The 16927-nt window shown below is 45.2% G+C and overlaps 1 protein-coding gene across 3 annotated transcripts in view; it reads left to right on the top strand.

The window, feature by feature from the left end:
• PTPN14 (protein tyrosine phosphatase non-receptor type 14) overlaps nucleotides 1-16927 on the top strand; it is a 155345-nt gene that overhangs the window by 59384 nt on the left and 79034 nt on the right. For all 3 annotated transcript variants that reach the window (XM_079761911.1, XM_079761912.1, XM_079761913.1), the window contains one exon: nucleotides 9980-10149. In XM_079761911.1, coding sequence (XP_079618037.1) covers nucleotides 9980-10149 — 170 coding nt within the window. The remainder of the gene's footprint in view (nucleotides 1-9979; nucleotides 10150-16927) is intronic.

A 16927-nucleotide genomic window follows, 5' to 3' on the forward strand; every position in this document is an offset into this window, starting at 1 on the left:
CTATGAACCAGGTGGTCACGGTTTGATTTCCGGACAGGGCACATGCCCGGGTTTCGGGCTCCATCCCCAATAGGGGGCATACAAGAGGCAGCCAACCAATGATTCTCATCATTGATGTTTCTATCTCTCTCTTCCTCTCCTTTCTTGTCTGAAATCAATAAAAAAAATATATATTTTTAAAAAGATGCGCACAGACTAGTAGGGGAGCCCCACATTTACACGAACAGCTGAGAACGAGTGTGATCCACGCTGAGATGCAATGCAGGGCCATCCGTGTCCTCCCGCCCCACTGAACACCGCAGCCCTGGAAGGGAGAGGAAGCCTCAGGGAAAGAAGGAGGCTTCCCTCTTTAACCAGGGACTTGAAGGACACCGAGGAGAGCAGCAGGGGGAAGAGAAGGTGAGGTCATCCTGGGCGTGGGGAACTGGATTTTTGCAGATCCAAGGATGTGAAACAGCAGCACATTCTTGGGGACTGAAAAGCCACCTCTGCCAATCACCAGGTAGAGCTACGGTGTGAGGCGCAAGGTGAGGCGTGCCTGGAGATGCGTAGGGTTAGTCATTACTCTCCGCAAACCATTGTTTCTGGCAGCGAGAGGGCAAAGGTCAAGCCCGGATTATCCCACAACGGTGTTGTCACCAAGGCTAAAGCAGGGAAGTCACATGCTGCTGTCAGGTGTGTGTGGCAGGGTGACTGATCTCCTAATGCTCAGGTGTGGTGCGCGCTTCACGCTGGCTTTATTTTGACGTGCCCCGAGCGGGTGCGTCCGCATGAGGGCACATCACTTTCTTTTCTCATTGTGTGCTTTCGTTCTGTGACAGATGGCGTCTGAGGTATGGCCTTTTGTGAAACAGTCCGATAGCTACCTCTGAACTGAAGGGTGAGCTAGAGCAGTCCGGTACTTTGTTCTTCTTTTGTGCGTCCACATCTGGAGGAGGAATGCACTCTCCACTCCGAAGCCCCAGTCGGAGGGGTGACCAGGGCCTGTTCCACTCACTTGACTTTGTATTGGGACCCGTTTCCAAATAGAGCCTTCGGCGCTTCAGAGGAGAAAGTGGACATCCATCTAAAATATAACGAAACGTTTGGTCTCGATGAGGCTTGGAGACCCGATACGGGCGGATGGTTCGTTTTGCCATTAGAAGTGCCCTGTGGTTTAGGTGTATCCTAAACTTGAGAATAGCTTTATATTAGGAAAGGAAAATTAATTTTGATTTAAGTTTAGATCTGCGTTAATTATAATTTGTGTTTCACCATTTAATTTTAGTATATAATTTTATTTTTTTTAAAGCAGTTTTAGGTTTATAACAAAATTGAGTGGAAAGCGGAGTTCCATGTACCACCTGCCCCCACCTGACCTCCTCTCCTCCTCCGCTATCAACATCCCGAATCACAGGGAGCATTTGTTACAATTGGTGAATCTATGTTAACATATCCTTGTCCCTCAAAATCCACAGTTTACATTAGGGGGGAGGGAGAGAAAGAGAGGGGGGGAGAGAGAGAAACATTGATTTTTTTTTTTGTTCTACTTATCGATGCATTCATTGGTTGATGCTTGTATGTGCCCTAACCAGGGATCGAACCTGCAACCTTGGTGTATTGGGATGATGCTCTAACCAACTGGGCCCATTAGGGTTCCCTCTTGGTGTTGTATTTTGACAAATGTGTAATGACATGTGTCCACGTGGGAAGCTTTTTGAGGGTCAAGTCTGGTTCTGAATGCACTGCTGTGCTGCCATGTCCAATGGCATCCAGATGGCCTAGGCCTGGGTTCCTAGGTCAGCACATACAGTCCCGCCCAGGGAAGCTGAATATAATAGGGTCCCCGCTCCCAGAAACCCCAGAGTGTAGAGAACAGGACAAACAAGCAGCAAAGCACAGGGAACAGTCCGTCCCGAGGTCCAGAAACAGGAAAGCCCGTGGAATTTTCAGGGAAGGGCAGAGTTCAGTTTGCACCGATCCGTTTGTGTGTGCGTGGAGGGGTCAGTGCGGGGAGGACAGGCGTGTGGAACGGCTGGCAGGCGTCGGCTTTTGAAGGTTCGAGTGTATCTGGATTAGGGAATTTTAGCCAGATCCTGTAGGAGATCGTTTCCAAAACGTGTCACCAAAATAATGAAAGCAACCGCCCGCCACCTTCTAACGTGCTGCCTGTCGTGCTGAGCCCCTTCCATGTGTCACCTCATTTAATTCTCATAACAAGCCTGGAAGGCGGCTCTCCTGCTGTCCCTGGTTTCCGGACGTGGGACCACAGCTCAGGGTGCCCTGCCCGCTCTCGCTGGGCTGGCTCCCACCCAGGCAGGCGACCCCACCGTTCTCTTTCCCAGGGATGTGTAGTGGCAGAGGAGGGGCCCGTGGTACACGCTTTGGGAAACGCCCTTGTAAGTTCTATAGGTTAGGGGGGGAGAAATGCTGAAATCAGTGTTTCACGTTTATTTTAGTTTTCTGTTAAATCCTCTCTGCATTGTTTGGGGAATAAAACGCTGCCGTGAGATGGAAAGCCGTGGAAGGATTTCAAGGCGGAGCCTGACACTGACCACCTTGGGTTTAGGAAAAGAAGCAAAGAGCCGAAGAGGAATGGGGGTTGAGGGGACAGGAGCAATAGAGATGGCCATCAGGCAGACATAACAATAATCCGGGCAAGAGGAAATAAAATGAATTCCCCTTGCCAGGATTATTTTTTGTTTTAAGTTCAGGAAAAAAAAACCCCACAAGGTATGAGTTTCTGGCCAGGAACTTCATTAAAGGAAGGGATTTAAGAGATACAGAGGCTCAGAAAATTAGAATTCTGATAATAGAACTACAACATATTGGCATCAATGGATTTCACCCCTTTCTTTTCCCCAAATGAAATATTCAGTGGCACTTTTAATGTATAAAATGCAGCTGTTCTGTTTGCAGAAGGGATGGCTGGCTGGAATTCCATTTCCTTGTGTCCTTCCGTCCCTCCAACACAGTTTGAAAAATCACTGGCCTGGGTTAAGAGAGAAATCGTTAAAACAATGTGGCCTTATGACCGATCCTCATATTTTAAAATAAATACATGGAGAAGCAGCAGAGTTGAATGGCTAGGAAGTTGAGCTTGGATCAAACTACCTGAGTTTGAATCCTGCCTCTGCCACTTCTTAGCTATGTAATCTTGGGTAGTTGCTTAACTGCTGGTGCCTCAGTTCTCTTGTCTGTAAATGGAGATGTATTAGTAACAGCCTCCATGAGTTGTTGGGGCATTAAATGAGTTGGTTTTTGCCAGAGTATGGACAGTGCTTGGCACAGGATGGTTAAGTAACTATCCATGTTTATTTTTTTAATTAATTAATTTATAAAAAAATATTTTATTGATTTTTTACAGAGAGGAAGGGAGAGGGAGAGAGAGTTAGAAACATCGTTGAGAGAAAAACATCAATTAGCTGCCTTCTGCACACCCTCTACTGGGGATGTGCCCGCAATCAAGGTACATGCCCTTGACCGGAATCGAACCTGGGACCCTTCAGTCCACAGGCCGATGTTCTATCCACTGAGCCAAACAAGTTAGGGCAACTATCCATGTTTCAATAGGGCAGTCTCCTCGACAGGACACCACACATGCTCTCTGGACCCTGCTTCTATGCTTCCAGGGACCTGGCTCTCCCCCTTTTATAAGTCTGCTTGTTCCATTTAAAAAATATTTTTATTGATTTCAGAGAGGAATGGAGAGGGAGAGAAAGATAGAAACACCATTGATGAGAGAGTCATTGATCAGCTGCCTCCTGCACGCCCCACACTGGGAATCGAGCCTGCAACCCAAGCCTGTGCCCTGACCCGGAATCGAACCTTGACCTCTTGGTTCATAGGTTGACACTCAACCACTGAGCCACGCCAGCTGGGCTGCTCGTTCCATTTATAGATGGCTTGTTCCATTTATTACACACTGACCTTACCTTTAGCCAAAATCTTGCAATGACTTGAACAGTTACTCTTCATTTAAGACTGCGCTGCTGGATGGCATAGCCATTGGCCACAGGCGGCTGTGGATCGCTTGGAGTGTGCTAGTTTGAACTGAGATGTGCAGTGAGTGTAAAATATGCATTTGATTTTGAAGGCCTAATGTGGAAGAAAAGCTAAGATAGTCCATTAATCATTTTTATGTTAGTTACACGTTAAAAGCATCATATTTTGGATGTATCATTTAAAATAAAAGTTACTACAGTTAACTTTATGTCTTTGTACCTTTCCATCTAGCTGCTAGAACGTTTAAAATTAATTATGTGGCTCCCATTATTTTTACTAAACATGGCAAGGGAGCCATTGCTACTAGTAGTAAATAATATGAGGAAGTCTAATAAAAGGTAAAAATATGCTAGCATTATTTCCTTTAGGGGTAATCTTGACTCTCATTTTAATTAGGAAGCAATAAATGAAGGAGGGGTGAATACTTGAACAAAGGTGCCTGAGATACTCTTCACAGCAAAAGTCTATTCAACTTGGAGAACTGTTGTTCTATGAGGAAGTCCAGCCTTCTTGGGAATGTGAATTCAATAACTCCTGGGCCTCTCCAAGGCTGAACTAAGAACACTGGTTTTTAAAAGAAACCTAAAGAAAAAAATCGATAATCATTTCCTAGGATGGGTGATTATCTCCAATGTATCCCCTTTTTCATTTGAAAATTTTTATTTTTGTCTTTCCTAAAAGCTGATTTATCCAAAGCTGTTGGCTGCAGGAAAGATGCCTTACATTTTGCTATTTTCATCGTGGCTGGAGTTTATAAAGATATGGAATCTTAACATGCATTTCCTATCATCAGAGAAAAGCTAACTTACTTTAAGGATACTTCTGTGGTTTGCTTTTATGCTAATGTTTTCAGAATTGGTAACTTAAGTGTGATTGTGGGAGTATTTGCTTGATTCAGTGGAACACCTAATTTCCTGACCCTGTCAGATAATAGTGGCATTTGCTGTACTTTATAGCCTGCTTAACCACATCCATGCACTTTTGTATGTGCAGTGGACTAAAATAATCAACACTGATAAAGCATCCATTGAAAAGTAGTCTGCTCGGGAGATTCCCAGTCTTTCAGTTTGTATTGCTTTTTGTCTTTGTAAGGAAAATAATCTTTTTAGCTTCATGTCAGTTCTTCGAGGTACATTGACACCAGTGTCTGTTTTCTAGACATAGAAACTGTAGGTGAAATAATTCCCCCAGTCTTAACTTGTAAGTCTTCATCCTTTTTGCATATTCGGAGTGATTTTTTTCGTGGCTATGAGATTTGCTTCTTGAGTCTATGTTACTCTGCAGTTTTTTTTCCTGTACTGTTATGAAGTGATTGGCTAGGAAAATGAAGGTGGTGCAGTAGTAAATTATAGATGTGTCAGCTCTAGAAATCTCAGACATACCTAGAGAAGAGGTTGATTGCACACAGGTTGTTTTGTACAATTATCCGCCTGGTGAACAGTGGCTTATTTTCCAAAGCCGTTGGAATGTGATTGCACGAAGTGCAGTTTCAGAGTCTGCCTGTACATCTTTAGAAGTATTTCCCTGGCCTCAGTGGAAGGTTTAGTGCTTTACCTAATTCCTGTATCTCTTATGTGGAGGCATACCAACTCTCTATTTCTAACTTTACAACTGAAATACTGCAGGCAACCTGTTACAACTTCGTGCAAGAAATTTTAAACTTTTGCTTCTGGATGATTAACTCTTCAGAATGCTTGAGATAAGATCATGGACTTAATCCCTAGTAATTGCCAAGACCCTGTCTGTAACCCTTACAAATAGCACTAAAGCTGTGCCATTGGTCGCAAAATTAGAAAAAAACACCAACCTTAAGAAATCTTTCCCTATTAATAGCCAATGTGGCTGGGGAGGAGGAGAACACCATCTCTACAAATAAATGAACAAATGAATAAAAAAATTCTCCAGAGTGGCTCTGGCTGGGTGGTTCAGTTGGTTGAATGTCATGCCATGCACCGAAAGATCACCGGTTCGATTCCTTGTCAGGGCACATATCCGGGTCCTCAGTGTGAGTACACACATCAGAGGCAAATGATTGATGTTTTTCTTTCACATTGATGTTTCTCTTTCTCTCTCCCTTTCCCTTCCTCTCTTTCTAAAAATCAATAAAAAAATCAATATTTTAAAAAACAACTAACAATGCTTCAGACTGTTTTGAAAGACCATGACTCACTACAGTCTTTTCATGATACCAAAAGGGAGACCTGCCTTTGACACTAAAATAGTCACCCACCACTCTATATCACTGAAGAAGCTAACATATTTTTGAGTGCCTGTGTATACGTTTGCTTCCTCTGTTCAAATGCAAAGCTCCAAGCCAAGCGAACGACTCATGAAAAGGACAATTTAATGTGGCTCCCCTGTGTTGTTTCTTAGTGGTGCCTTTTTAGTAACTGATTCAGAGGTACGGTTCCTCTCCCTGGAAGCTGGTTCTCCTGTCTTCTTTTCTCCTCATTTGTAATGAACTCATTGCAGAATTCAGCGCACTTGAGCTGTTTTTCCAAGAAGACGAGAGAAATGAAAAGGGATTGACAGGTCCCCAGGAGGTATGGTGAGGAGGAGGTGGACCTGGCTTAGGTTGGGTGCCTCCGAGATAAACCAATCAAGCATTCCCCGCATTTACTCAGGAAACACGGTGGGATCCTTTTGCTCACGGAGGAGCTGGTTTCTGTTCAGAGTCATCCACCACATTCCCCCCAACCATGTGGCAATGTTTGGCAGGGAGGCTCAGCTTCCAGAATTCAGCTGGAAGTGTATGGATGGGGGGAGCTCATGAATGGACTTTGCTTTGTACTTGACAAATGAACTCAGCACTTGTAAAATTAGGTTGTCTGGCTGTGAGTAGGTAGAAACTGGGTCCGGCAGGTTACCTGTCTCCTCCAATCCTACCTTGCATTGGAAACCCCATATTTTGAGTAGTTTTCTGTAATTTTTTTTTTATTGGGTAAGTGCACGAGTCACCCTGAAATATGCTGTGTCCTATGGAAAAGGAAGTGTTGCAACAACAGCACAAATCTTAGGCCATGAATTAGGGTGTGTGTTTTTGTATTCGAAGTCGTTTGCCTTGTTATTTAGAGTTCTGGGCTATCCATGATGGCTCAACCCTGTTACCTTACCATGATTTCTCTTGCACCTCATCATCCCCCCTTTCAATGTACGCACCTGTGTGTGCATGCGTGTGGGTGTGTATGTATACTCTATGGAATATTCTGTCTCAGGCTTTTTTTTTTTTTGGGAGAAGATCAGGTCTGGTTTAATGATTGGCTGGATGGGAATGAGAAAAGGAAATTTAAAATACTAGCCTTTATTAAAGCATAGGAGCAGGAAACAAATTTTTTAAAAAAAATTCCTTTTGAAATATCAACCGTAGACTGTTTATGCAGTTACTGAGGGCCCTTTATAATTTGAATGTTACTAATTTGAGTGAGTGTTACCATCTGATTGAAGCGAGGCCCATAAATTATACCCCCAAAAGTCAAGACTACTTTGAGCAAAAGACACAAATCATGGGCGGCCTGTTAAGTAACTGTAAAGTTTGCCCTCCCTTTCTCCACCCATGCTTATAAAAGGGCTCTTTTCCAACTAAAATACTTACTACATAGCACATTACTGGTTACATATATTACCTCATTTATTCTATGCAAACTCAGCGCTGGCCGTCCAAAAGACCCTTCTACGGCTCTGCGCTCCTTAACGGATTTTAGTATCCTGCAGAACCGCCTTGGCCCCTTTCCCAGCTTACTAAGTGCCCAGGTTACCTCACTTCAAGATTCACCCGAGCCTCCATCATAGATCCCCCAGGACAGCGTCCGAGTGATGTGCCCGGGTCCCACCAACATCTGTAATGAGACTCTCAAGGAAGTTCTGTGGGAGGCACTGCTCTGTGACTATTTTTTTTCTTGCATATTTTATTTTATTTTATTTTATTTTATTTTATTTTATTTTATTATATTTGTGTTTATTGATTTTTAGAGAAAGAGGAAGGGAAAGGGGGAGAGAGAGAGAGAAACATCGATGTGAGAGTGAGACATCAGTAGGCTGCCTCCTAAGCCTGAAACCCAGGCATGTGCCCTGACTGGGAATGGAACTGGCAGTCTCTTGGTGCACAGGATGACGCCCAACCACCTGAGCCACATGGGCCAGGGCTCTTACACCTTTTAGACTTTTGTGTGATTGACAGGCAGGCTTTCCAGCTTTGACTTTGGCTTGCCTTTTCTCATTTAGTGCAGGCAACTGCTGTTTTCTGATCCAGTGGTTCATGGGGTAGCTGATGAACAAGGTTCTTGAGGCTTGCCTGCTTTACTTCCCAGGGATGATGATGGTGGAAGTAGCATCCACAGCAGCGGAAAACAACATTGTGAAGTGGTTACTTAACAGGTGTCCCCCCGCCCCCCCGCACGGTTGATCGGCGTCACCGCATTGACACCCCAAGGAGCCTGTGGGTGATAGGCGTCGTCAGCATCCCCATTTTACAGATGAGGAAGCTCTGAGACGGGAGGAGGCATCGCAGCTTGGCCACAGTCCCTGAGGCAGTGAGTGCAAGAGCTGGGAGATGAGTGACTTCAGAGCCTGTTTTCTTCAACTCCGCCACATTTCGCTTCCTCTACGTCATCCGTCATCGGTCACATGGGAACAGCTCACGGACTCCCCGAAGCTGGGCGAGGAACAATAGGGTCGGAATTCACGCAAGCCAGTTTGTCTGAGTTGATAGAAATAGAACCTTGGCTCTGGCTCTGTTTGTTGGCATTTCTTTGCTCGAGAAATGCATAGACTTCTGGTGTGAACTTGCCCTTGGGGACCTCCTGGAGGAAATAGGATCAGATTACTGCTCCCCCCTGAAAGTATCATTTAAAAACACCCTGTAGAGGTTTTGGGTCTCTAGCTGTATGGAGGCGAGGCCGGGTCTGGTTTTCCAGTCAAGTCCGAGTCAGAACTTTCCCACAGGCCTGGGTAGCGCTGTGGCCCCGGTGAGCCACAGTATCGAGGAGGAGGAGGGGCGGCCAGCTGGCGGGGGAACATCTGCCCAGGAATGCCTTTGGAAATGAAACATCGTCCTGAAAACATTCTTTTGAAGGTAGCTTTCCAGGTGTGCTGTACAGCATTCGAGGCTGTAATTGAAATAGAAAAGAAGGCTTCAAAAGCAGTGATCTGTTTTTTTGGCGATTGTTGTGCTAATCCTGAAATCTGAGCATCAGTTAATAGGAAGGCAGGATCGGATGCCTGAAAGCACCCGTTTTCATCATGGAGCACGTCGTTCACAACTAAACTGGGTGAGGCTTCATGTCCAAGGGTGAGAAACCTCACTTTCATCCATCAAATCCCACCATAATCGGCCAAGAACAGCCACCATAATCACCCTGTGGCAGCTGCCAAGAGGAGACCCCCACCACTCTGAAAGCTTGATGCGGGGGAGAGATTTGCTGCGGTTCATGTACAATGAAGTGGTCCAGGCAGTGTGGTTTGAAGGACTCCAGTAAAGCTCCAAAGGAGTGAATCCATTTTCAGTTAAAATCTGGGGCTGGATGACAACGTTTCACGCTGTGGGAGCTGGCTGTCAGCAGAAGGTCTTGTCCTAGGAGTTGAGTCATCGGTTCCTTTGCAGCAGGTGCAAGGACTGTGCTTGCCTTGGCCGGCCTGTGCCGTGTGAGAGCGCGAGGCACCAGGAGCCACGGGAAAGTCAGCCTTGAGATCTAAGGAAAAAGTCGGTGAGGTCCCCACCCTGCACCCCCCCCTCTCCCCGACACAGGTGCATCGGCACCCACGTAGGCAAACAGCAGCAATGGGTGTGGATACTGCCTCTGGATACTCCGTGTCGATCACAATACATGTATACGTGTGGTTTCTTTTTAAGTCGTCCCAACGTTAGAAAGTGACAGCTGAGTGCTTGTGTATGGGCTGGGGAACCGCGGGGGCCGGGAGGCTGGGAGCCTCGTTTCCTGTGTGGTCTTGGGAAGGCCCTCGTGAGCGTGAACTGATGTTGTTTTGCCCTTTTATCTAGACGCACTACTTTGGCCTCTGGTTTCTCAGCAAGAGCCAGCAAGCACGATGGGTGGAGCTGGAGAAACCGCTGAAGAAACATCTGGACAAATTCGCTAATGAGCCTCTGCTTTTCTTCGGAGTCATGTTCTACGTGCCAAATGTGTCATGGCTTCAGCAGGAGGCCACGAGGTAGGTGCATTTTCCCCGCATTCCGTGTCAGGGCGTGGATGAGCGGCGAGGCCTCTGATGAGGGACATGAGCTGGTTCATGTAGGGTGTGTGTGTGTGTGTGTTGTACACGTGTGCGTGTGTTTTGTGGGCAGTAGATGGGGATTCTTTCCCAGTTGCTTTTCAGCTTTAGAATATTTGTTTGAATTCATGTTGCTAACTCCGACTCAACTGTTCCCTACAATGCTCATAAGACAGCAGTGATCCTGAGTCAGGTAGAAGTTCGTGTCTAGCAGCACGGCAGTATTCATTGGAGGCTGTGGGGAAAATAGGCTAGAATCTAATAAAAAAAATGGACCTCCTACTTACTGGGTAGTCCATGCCTTCGCTCAAAATGTCCCCAAACAAAATGTGCCTTCAGACTTTGGATTTGAGGGTTGGGAGGGTATTGGGAGACGGGAGTAGAGTTGAGGAAAACGTTGAGGGGACAAGAGTTTTGATTGTCTGAGGGTGAATGAGGGGAGACCCACCCGGGGATTGGTCCCTTCCTCCTGCTCATTGGCTGCTTAACCTTGGAGAGAATCACCTGCCGTCTTTGAAGTGGTATTTCCCCTCATCTGTCAAGAGAGGGATTTGGATAAGTTCCTCAAGTTCTGATAATCTGTGATTCTATGAGTGAAACAAATGCATTTTTGTTGGTGGTGGTATAGTTCACTTATTGGTAAGAGTTTTCCATTAAACTGTCCTTGTTGGGGGGTTATCTCGTCCAGTGGTTATTTGCAGTAATAAAAGGAATTGCTTGAATTCTCTGATTTTTGCCTTTTCCCCGGATCATGGCATTCCGAGGGCGTGGGCAGCAGGGCCAGTGACATGCTGAGACAAAGGAGCAAGTGGCGTTTGACTCGATGCGTGCATGTGTGGTTTCTTAGATTTTAACTTTCTGAGATAGAATGTACTTGACATTTTTATATATACATTTTGAGGTAATGGCTTCCATCTTTTTTTTTTTAATAAAAAACTTGTTAAATAGGTGGTTTTTATGTAAACAGAGGCTTGAGATAGCTCACAGTCCGACCCAGGAAACCCGTGTTCAGTCTTTCAGGTGCCATTCGTTTGAAGCACTTGGTTGTATACTGCCATCCATTGTTTTCAAGTTATTTCACTTATCGAAGTCCTTTTTTAAAATATATTTTTATTGATTTCAGAGAAGAAGAAAGAGGGAGAGGGAGAGAGAAACATCAGTGATAAGAGAGAGTCATTGATCGGCTGCCTCCTACATGCCCCCTACTGGGGATCGAGCCCACAACCTGGGCATGTGCCCTTGACCAGAATCGAACCTGGGACCCTTCAAGTCAACAGGCTAATGCTCAATCCACTGAGCCAAAACGGCTAGGGCTAAGCCCTTTCTGTACAAGAAATGATTTACGCCTCAAATGTGGACAATTCCTGCTGGCTTATGAATCCTTGCTGAGTACTTACGCAGTTAGGAACATAGCATTGGGTTAATAAGTACTTGCCGATCCGTGGCTCTCGGACCATTAACTGCAAGGCAATGAGTAACAAGACTGAAACACGGGCTATAAATTAATGCCTATTGAAAAAAGTCATCGTGAGAAAAAAACCAAGTGCTGCTACTTTAGACAGACTTACTCTGTTGGGTCTGTTGTTGCAGAAGAGCAGTTGAAATGGCGAGGGACTCGGGCCTTGTGCTTTAAGAAGTTAAAGAAATCAGTTTGTGAAGACTTGTGAGGGTGTGGTGGCTGCCCTGGGATGTATGAAGACTTGTGGGGAAGGAATTATGTGTCTGCTCTGGGACACAAAATTAGGGCTGATAGTGAAGTTCAGGGAATTGAAAGGCTTTGGTTACTTGGCTCAACATAAGAACATGGTTTCTAATAGTTAAGTCCATAAAAACGTGGAGCAAGCAGACATATAGAAGGGCAAGGTCCCTGGTGTCTGGAATTGCTGGCACAGAGCAGGTAGTGATGTGGTGTCCCATGGAGGAGACTGTCATATGGGGTGGGATGTTGAATAGACCAGTTGCTTAAACAGACCAGGGCCTGCTATATCCTAATTACCCGGAGTGTTTATTATAAATATGGATGCTAGGGCTGTACCAGAAGTCTGCATTGGAATGTCTAAGGCTGGGGATCAGGAGGATGTATTGTTTAAAATAGTAATTCCTCGGGTGGTTCTGATGTTCGTTCATACTTGGGAATCAATACATTAATTAACGTCTGAAGTTCTTTATAGTTTTAGATTTTCCAGGTAAGTAAACTTAACGCTGCATTATTTGGCTGTCAATATTTGCATTCCTAAGCTGAAACAAAGCAAAAAGTGTTGACACTTCAAATTTGAGGTAAAGAGTAAGAGTTTTTGGTGGTGCTGGTTAATGGGGCTGGGGATTAGGGGGCACGTCTTTCCGTTTCCTTTAGAATTCCTTTTTGTTCAGTGAGCTTGGTCCGTTTAAGATGAAGTTCGATGAGGAGGGACAGTGTTTTCCAACACAAGATTCTGAAGCAAACTCTCTTACTGCCATTTGCTCAGAAAAACTAACAAAGAAAAGAATGCAACACTTTGAGGACACTTTTAGGCTCAAACATTGGCACTAAACTATGTAGGTTTCTGATATAACCTTTTATGGTGAAGGATGCTTAAGGTTAGGATCTGGGTTAGCATGAGGAGGGGTGTGTGTGTGTGTGTGTGTGTGTGTGTGTGTGAGAGAGAGAGAGAGAGAGAGAGAGAGAGAGACAGAGAGAGAGAGAGAGAGAGAGACAGAGAGAGAGAGAGACAGAGAGAGAGAGAGAGAGACAGAGAGAGAGAGAGAGAGAGACAGAGAGAGAGAGAGAGAGAGAGAGAGAGAGAATGAGTATTTCAGGAATTTTTGTTGCCCCCAGGTGCCTTAGAACTGGAATGCTTCAAGGGGTGTCAGAGCAAATCAAAGACTTAACCTGGGGAGATGGAGAAATAAGAGAGAAGGATTGTAGGTACAGGAAGGAACATTTATAGAGGGAGAAAGGAAAGCAAAAGGGACTAACATACACGTGGGAAAGTTGAGGGCCACCGACAGTGACTCAGGTGTGATTCAGTGAGACCTACCGTGGGTGGAAGGCTAGAGTATAAAGGAGACATGGGTTGGACAGAATCGCATCTTTCGATGCTCAGGGTTTCTGGGTTTGATGTTAGAGGCAAATAGATGAGCTGAATTCAAGGTGAAGAGTCATTAGGAGCCTTTGTGGCGGGGGGGGGGGGGGGGGGGAAGGTGGGCAGCGGAAATCTGAGCAGTTTCGCGAGGTTTTAGAAGCATCTGGGGTCCCATCTGCATGTTGAAACTCCTGAGGCAGAGCAGCCTGGTGGGGCGGGGTTCCAGAGGAATCCTCACAGGAGGAGGAGGGTAGTGACTAACTCTGCAGCCAGCCGCTGTTATTCCAGTTTCCAGGCGGCTCAGGTGGGAGATGGGCTTTGGCATCTGCGAGCACCTGGGATCGGCCGAGTCTGACACCAAACAGTTGGTCTTTGTGATGCCCACAGAGAAAGATATTTGCATAGATTAGAAATAGAAATCTGTCTTTCACGGCGGGCAAACCCGTTGGAGGAGGCAACCATTCAACCATCTGTGCTTAAAAAATAAGCCTTTGTCTGGAGCCAACCAAACTTGTTTTCCCCCAACACGTGTTTGCAATGGTCTGGCTCCCTCTCTCTGAGAGGGAAGCAGGTTCTATAGAATTCCTCAGGACCAGCATTTCTCCTCTCGGAAGAAAGAGAGTTTAGAAGTAAACTGTTAGTTTGATGTGTGTGACAACCCATGTATATTAAGACACATAGGGGTGAAAGGAAGTTATAGTTAAAAGGCATGTATTTCATTTCTTATCCCCAGATAATCCCTCCCTTGAAAACTTGGCAGATTAATAGACTATACAGCCCTGGCCTGTGTGGTTCAGTGGTTGGAGCGTCGGCCCGTGCACCTAAGGGTCATGGTTTTGATTCCTGGTCAAGGGCACGTACCTGGGTTGCAGGCTCGATCCCTGGTCCTGGTTGGGATACATACAAACATACTACCAATTGGTATCTCTCACCTTTCTCTGTCTCTGTCTCTCTGTCTCTCTGTCTCTCTGTCTCTGTCTCTGTCTCTCTCTCTTTCTCTCTGTCCCCTCCTTCCCTCCCTCCCCTCCCTCCTTCCCTTCCACTCTCTCTAAAAATCAATGGGAAAAAGATCCTCAGGTGAGGATTAAAAACAACAACAAAAAATGGACTATACAAAACAACACAACAAAAATTTGCGAATGTTGTTGGCTGCAAACTGTTTAAAAAAGCAATGGACTTTATTGAAATGATCAAGTCAAGATCTTTTTTAAATTAGAAAATTAAGAAGCTCTGTTTTTTGACATTAATTTTGACATACTGTGTCTCATCTCCTGGATATACCTTTTGAAGAACAAATCTCTTCATAAGTGAGGGAAATCGGCCAAGATACTATGATTGAGTTGGGGGAGAAATGAACCACTCAGGCCCTAGTTTTAGGTGATAATTGAAGGAGAAGACAAAAGATATTAAAAGGAGAATACACATAGGAGTACACATACAAGGAAAAAGAAATCTCTTGATACTCTTACAGAAGTGCGAAGAAACTGGTGAAAAGGATACCCTCATAGACAGATGGAGGGTGAGTCATGAAACCATAGGAATTAAGGAGATTAAGAATAAATTTTGTTAACCCCACTCCAAACTGTAAGACACAGTACCTTGGGGCTGTAAAAATGTTCATTTTCCCTCTAAACCTTTGGTTAAAATGACTCAAGGGATGGGGCCATCATAGTTTTTTTTTTTCTTTCCTTTTCCATTTCGCTTAGCTTCTCATATTCTTGTTGCCAGCTTTTCTGTTCAGCAAAGGGACTCTTACTAGCAGTTCATCTTCCCCTGACTCAAAGGAAAGATTTTTGTAATGTGTTTTAATCATTTGCATAGCAACAGGCTCATTATAAACACATGGTTTTCAGCTTTTTCTGGACACAGAAGGAAAAAAGATGGCTTGTGAGAGGTGGAGACATTCTTAGTCAAACAGAAGGGTACTTAATAATAGCAAAGGGAAGCCGGGGAACTCCTGGCCAAGATCACTGCTTTGAGTTTAGCTCTGGGCTTTTTCCAAGTCTTTCTCCAGCAAGGAAGTCCCTCTTGAGTGTTGTTTTTTTTCCCAATATGAAAGAGAAAACTTTTCCAACGAAAAAGTCATTTTTGAAGAGGGAATTTAGGCTTCAAAACTTGAAGCTGCTGACCCCATGCATGCATGGTTTGAAAAACATTTACTTCTGGGACATTTTTCTTGTACCAGAACGTGTTTGCCTTTGCATTGCTCACCGTGGAATGGTATGTTTGCCTCGTGCAAAGGAGCTTTTAATTGTCCGCGTGAGGGCAGATAACCTTTCCTTCTTTTCCAGGACGGGTTTGCAGCCTGGCGTTCAGGTGGGACTGCCCGCCCTCCTCGAGGGGAGCTCTGTATAGAAGCAAAGCAGTGGAACCGTTGCTGTACCCGGCGCAGCCACTCTGCACGCCAAGGACGGGCCCAGCATCTGGCCAGAAGTCCTGGTCTGCAGGACCTGTCCCAGGCTCCCTCCAGCTAGTGGGTGCTGCCCCCGTTTTCTGTGCACCTCCCACAGGCTCTGGTGACGCTCTGTGCTAGTCTGCTAGGTCAGGCTGCCTCCCACTCATTCCAGGGAAGATTTTAAAAATGCTTGCTCTCTGTATGGGATTGTATGGGGACATTCTTCAGTGTTAAATGTCGTTCCTCTCTGGGAAGAACTCACTGGAAAGGTGTCTTTCCACATTGAAAACTGCACCATTAAGAGGGCGTGTGCATCTTTTTGTGATGGTGAATGGCAAAGGAGTTAGGTTCTTACATTTTTAGATTATGATGGGGGCCCCCTTTTCTTCCAATTACATTTTTGGGCCATATATATATATATATATATATATATATATATATATATATATATGTCTATATATGTGTGTGTGTGTGTGTGTGTATAAATAAATACACACACACACACATTTTAATCCTCACCCAGGGATATGTATGCTTTCTTGATTTCTAGAGAGAGAGGAAGGGAGAGAGGGAAAGATCGAGAAACATCCATCTGTTGCCTCCTGTATGTGCCCTGACCTGGGATCCAACCCGTGACCTTTCGGTGCATGGGACGATGCTCCAACCAGCTGAACCACCCAGCCAGGGCCCAATGGTGTATTGATCATCAAGCCAGACGAGGTGAAGCCTAGCATCCTCATAAAGGCCAGAAGGGTGTTTTGAATAAATATATACTTTTTTTTTTAATAAACTAGGTTTTAGGAGGTAGTCCAAAGATCATACAAAGGCTTTCTTCATCTTTCCTTTCTTTCAAATACCGGTGCTGTCCCCACTTAAGCTCTTGCCATCTGCCTTGAATGCTGTTGGAAGTAAGTCTGCGTCCAACCAGTGTTTACTGTCCCTTTTAGAAGCTCTAATTATGGTAATGTCCCCATTTCCTTTTACAACACCATTTATTCTGTTCCTCCGGTTCTTTGAGTGCTTTTATTATTTCGAAATGCCATCTTAATGGCTATTTAAAGTGTCCCCGTGGGCTGGGGAATAGGGACTCCCTTCCAGTCCCAGGCGGTTGGAGTTCCCGCGGAGGATAGAATCTGCTGAGCATCGCAGACCCTCCTTCCGAGCAGCCCCATCTGGTGAATGGGAGCTTGTTCTCTCTCCAGATGATTGAGGACGTGGTTGTTCCTGCCAGATAGTTGGGATATTTTCAGACTCTGTTGAT

This window comes from Cnephaeus nilssonii, assembly GCF_951640355.1.
Source record: "Cnephaeus nilssonii genome assembly, chromosome: 21".
Taxonomy (NCBI): domain Eukaryota; kingdom Metazoa; phylum Chordata; class Mammalia; order Chiroptera; family Vespertilionidae; genus Cnephaeus; species Cnephaeus nilssonii.